General features: G+C 44.1%; 1 protein-coding gene across 1 annotated transcript in view; it reads right to left on the bottom strand.

Moving 5' to 3' along the window:
• Positions 1-239: 239 nt before the first annotated feature.
• Positions 240-4,474, bottom strand: part of cyp26b1 (cytochrome P450, family 26, subfamily b, polypeptide 1) — a gene marked incomplete at both ends in the record, with an annotated part of 13,111 nt that continues 8,876 nt past the window's right edge. Inside the window, 4 exons of the mRNA XM_010775932.1 lie at positions 240-525; positions 2,034-2,189; positions 2,833-2,989; positions 3,196-3,314. Coding sequence (XP_010774234.1) covers positions 240-525; positions 2,034-2,189; positions 2,833-2,989; positions 3,196-3,314 — 718 coding nt within the window. The remainder of the gene's footprint in view (positions 526-2,033; positions 2,190-2,832; positions 2,990-3,195; positions 3,315-4,474) is intronic.

The following is a 4,474-nucleotide window of genomic DNA, read 5'->3' as shown; positions in this document are numbered from 1 at the left end:
TTGAGGTGCCTGTGCCTGAATTTAATAAATGCCCACACCGGGTTGTATTTTTGGAAGTTCTGCCTCCTTGCTTGGTCTGGCTGCTCAATTGTCGGCTTCACATATATGAATGTCCTCGATAAATATGAACTTAAATCTTTGTGTTTAGGGGTAGTTTCCTCAGACTTCCAAAGGTCTTCTTTATTTTTTGTATGAACGTCAGATTAAGTGGCTACATTTAAGAAGTATTAATAGACTACTCACGTCGAGTTCGAAGGTCTGCATGGCGGTCCGGTAGGCCCCTGAGACGGGGGTATAGAGTCTCAGCACCTCCTTGATGACACAGTCCAGGTACTTGAGGCTCACGATGGTGTCCAGCCCCAGCTCTCCGGGCACAAGGCAGCCATTGTGGAGAAGCCCCCGGACCCTCAGCTCCTCCCTCAGGCGCTCCAGGACGGTAGGGTGTTTGAGGAGCTGCATGATTAGTGAGGTGCTCGCACTGGCCGTGGTGGCAAAGGCGGCAAAGATCAGCTCGATAGTGGACTCCTGTGGGAAGAGATGGAGGAGAAAGAAGGTTTGTTAGTGCACTGTTTTGAGAACATGTCTGCTTTGTTTATGATCGTGCAACCACTGAAGCGTTCTTGATACAGCCTCTGAACACATATCGGTTCCTATAACTATTCACCACTCTTTTGGGTAAAGCCAGTCAAATATATGGAAAGTAAAGTGTCATTTGGCATGAGCCCACATGTTCACTGAAAACATAACTGCAAGAGAGCATTTGAGTTGACTCAAACTGTATTCTGGCTTTGCTTCTGATGGGCACTTGAGTAAAGGGTCCAGACAGTGGCCATATTTAGTAAAAGGTTATATTGTACGCTAAAGTTTGAGGGTGAATATCAGCCATAGCCACGATTACTTTTTACGCAACATTAACAGTTTTTCACACCCAGCATGTTGTCAGCGGCGTTTTGATTTCTTTTGAACGTATGAAATATTGTGAAGCAAACTCAACCTTAGACCTCACTTTACCTTTGGCGCAAAACCATTACCCCACACCTCCTGCCTGCCATTTGTTTCATAATTACCGATACACAATAAAAGTATCTTGTTTTTCATTCCTAAAAAGTAGCGTACTTGGAAATATGGAGTTCCAGTCCAATAACAACAATTGGTGCACTATGAAGGTAGTGGAATAAATAACACCACCAAAATAACATCATTATGAACCCCTGATATGCCATCATCAGTGTCAAAACACATCTTCGCCTCCCCCTACTTGAGTGTGTTGTAAATGCGTGCGTCAGAAAACTGCAGGAGAGTGCTTCAGCATGGGCCCCTGCGACAGGGGCTCCCCAGTTCACTTTGTGTGTGTATTTATATACTGTATGTGTGTGTGAGTGTGTGCGTACAGGAGGCCTCTTTCAGACCCCTAGCAGGGGGAGTGTTGACTTATTTTTGGCCCTGGACTTAACCCAGAAACCACAGTGAGCGAAATAGAGGCAGCGAGAGTTGAGTTTCCACCGAATTCCTCAGAATTACTTTAATAGGTAAATAGAGGGTGTGCCTGTCTACGAACGTGTGTGTGTGTGTGTGTGTGTGTGTGTGTGTGTGTGTGTGTGTGTGTGTGTGTGTGATTCTGATTCTGTTACCGTCTGCCTACAGGCATCAACTTAGCATCCCTGCAGTCATATTTTACATATAGCTGTATATCATAACTCACTTTAATTGGTTATGATGCCAAGATGGTTTGTAGGAGAGATTATGCTAATCGTGTGTGTGTGTGTGTGTGTGTGTGTGTGTGTGTGTGTGTGTGTGTGTGTGTGTGTGTTCCGTCAGCCAAGACGGATTCCCTTTGGCAGCACTTTGCTAGGTAAACAGTGAGTGTGGTCTATGTGTGTGTTTGTTTGAACACACAGCATCAGAGCGTGGATCTGCGCCGTACGTGTTAACGCTGTGTGATGGAGTGGCTTCTTGTGCGTCTGGCTTCTCTCCAGCACATGTCCCCCCCCCCACACCCCCCCGCGCGCGCTCAGGTGATTTCTATGCGTTACCTTCAGTTCCTGCATGGTGAGCTCTGTGCCGTTTTCCTTGGCGCTCCCCATCAGGACGTCGAGTGCGTCGCTGTAATCCTTCCCCTGGGAACACAACGGCTTCTCTCTGATGGCCTTTTCTATGCTTTTCTGCAGGGCGTCTCGTGCTCGGATACCCTGTGAGGAAAGACATGTTATCATTAGCTACCAACCTTTATACAGACATAGATTCATTTAAACACATCTCATGCTTTGTATGTACCCAAAACACGTAAACTAGCTTATGGTCCAGACATGAGTTTGTCATTAGATACCTTCCTGGAAAGAAGTGGAATCATTAGCTCCCAAACTTTTTACTAGTTTGATTTTTGATCCCAAAACAAGGCAGTTCCAAAGAGGTATCGTACACGGATTTACGTACACGGATTTGACGGCAGCATAATGACACAATTACGAGAAACATTCAATCGACAGATACATCTGTACATCAGATTTCTCAAGAGAGCATGGAACGTGTGTGTTGCATGTTTTTTTATCTGATTGTATTTACTTGTGTAAAATGACATTTGTCTGTAGGTTGACTAACAAAATCTGTCAAATGAAAAATAACCTCTTGGCACATTCACATAAATGTTGATTAATGTGCACTGTCCCTGTTAAATAAATGAATAAATAAAATAATAGTCACGTATGTAATCATTAGCTACCAACCTTTCTACAAACGTAGATTGATTTAAACCAGTGTACCCATGCTTTGTATGAACCCAAACCACATCAACTACTGTGCTTTTGTTCCAGACAGGAGGTTGTCAACACATACCTTCCTGTACCCGCTGAAGGGCAGGTCTATAGGCAGGCTGAAGAGGTTGTCAACAAAGTCCTGGAAGGTGGAGAACAGATGCCTCATCTCCTCCTCCGACACCCTGAATCCCAGCAGCACCCTCACCGCCATCGTGAACGACAATCTCTGGCTCTCCCTGGAGGTAGAACAACACATTAGGACCTCAATGGTATCTATGGGTAGACCCTGACTTGTATTCACTCTTGCACCCCATCCCTGACGCTCATGATGTTTCGCTTTGTTCACAACAGTGTAGCAATGATCCTACCCTATGTTTAAGTGCAACCGCAACCACATGTCTATCCCTTATGAATGCGTTTCTACTCTGGACGGTCGTTGTACCTGTAGACGTTGATGGGCTCGGGGTTGGAGCTCCACACTCGAAGACTGTCCTGGATGACCTGCTGGATTTTGGGGAGGTAGGACTCCAAGGCCTCGTGGCTGAACACTTTGGCAAACACCTGCACAGACAGAGCAACAGACACATCGTTTCAGATATACAGAAACAGATCAACAAGGACTTTCGTGGAATGATCATTAAGTTGTTCGACTTTAGAGACATTTCTTTGAACGAGTGCAAGCACGGTGTGGGAAATCGAGTCTGACAGCGTGTATGAACAGATGGCAGAGGGCTGTGATATTTAAATGAACGTTTTCATCACTTGAACTAAAGTCAATGTTTATTCTATATAACACACTTTCATTGAGTGCCCATCATCATTTGACACGTGCATTATTCAATGACAAACAACTTTTGATGGCAAGTCACTTACTCAGCTTTCACTCGTGTTGAAATGTTGATTCTTGGATTAAGGTACCCCCCCCCTCTTTTTCCCTTCTGTCACATCTCTGACACATTTTCTAATCCGTTTCGCTCGCTCTCGAATTATACCTAGACAAGACTTTCCATCGTGTATTCATTTCCTTATTCGTCCCCCTCCCCTCTTTACAGAGACTTATACATTGTGGAGGTTTTCCCCTGTAGTCAGCAGAAGCAGAATGACAGGCAGAAAGAGCAAGAGAGAAGGAGGGGGGAGAGTTAAATATTTCCTGGCTGCTCGGAGTATTTCTTCGTAGGAATCAGTCACCAGTCGTCAGTGTTGTTTGGACAAATAACATTCCTTCTGATTTACCCTCCAAAAACAGTCTTGAAAATGATTTAGAAGCGGAGAACATTGAGTAGACTGGACAAGAGTGAGGTTATATTAACACAGTCATAATCCATTGAGTTCTACTTGGATGAAATGTCAGCTTTTAGTCATGAACACGAAGAATGTTAGCAATGACTTTTTGAGAGGGTTGAGCTGTAGAGGACTTCAAGTTAAGTTAGTATTCTAGGTTTTATCCAATCAGTGATCACAGGAAGGACATGTAGAGCAAGCTAAGCCACTGGTACACATGGTTTGTGTTATCTGCGCAGCGAAATGAAAATACTTTGGAGATAAAAACTTCTCTCTGACGATCTGGTGTATCAATTCACTTTTGCATTTACATTATATTCGTCCGATTACTTTGAACGTTTTTGTTTATTTAACGATCTCCCTCACATTGTCCAAACTCATAATTGCTTCCCGTCTGACGGTTTTCTCAATTGTTTATGGGTTCTTTTATTAGCGTTATT

Source organism: Notothenia coriiceps, unplaced genomic scaffold (genome assembly GCF_000735185.1).
Source record: "Notothenia coriiceps isolate Sejong01 unplaced genomic scaffold, NC01 NC01_scaffold00016523, whole genome shotgun sequence".
NCBI lineage: Eukaryota > Metazoa > Chordata > Actinopteri > Perciformes > Nototheniidae > Notothenia > Notothenia coriiceps.
The sequence above is the reverse complement of the archived record's forward strand: the minus strand, read 5'-3'. Positions and strand labels throughout refer to the sequence as shown.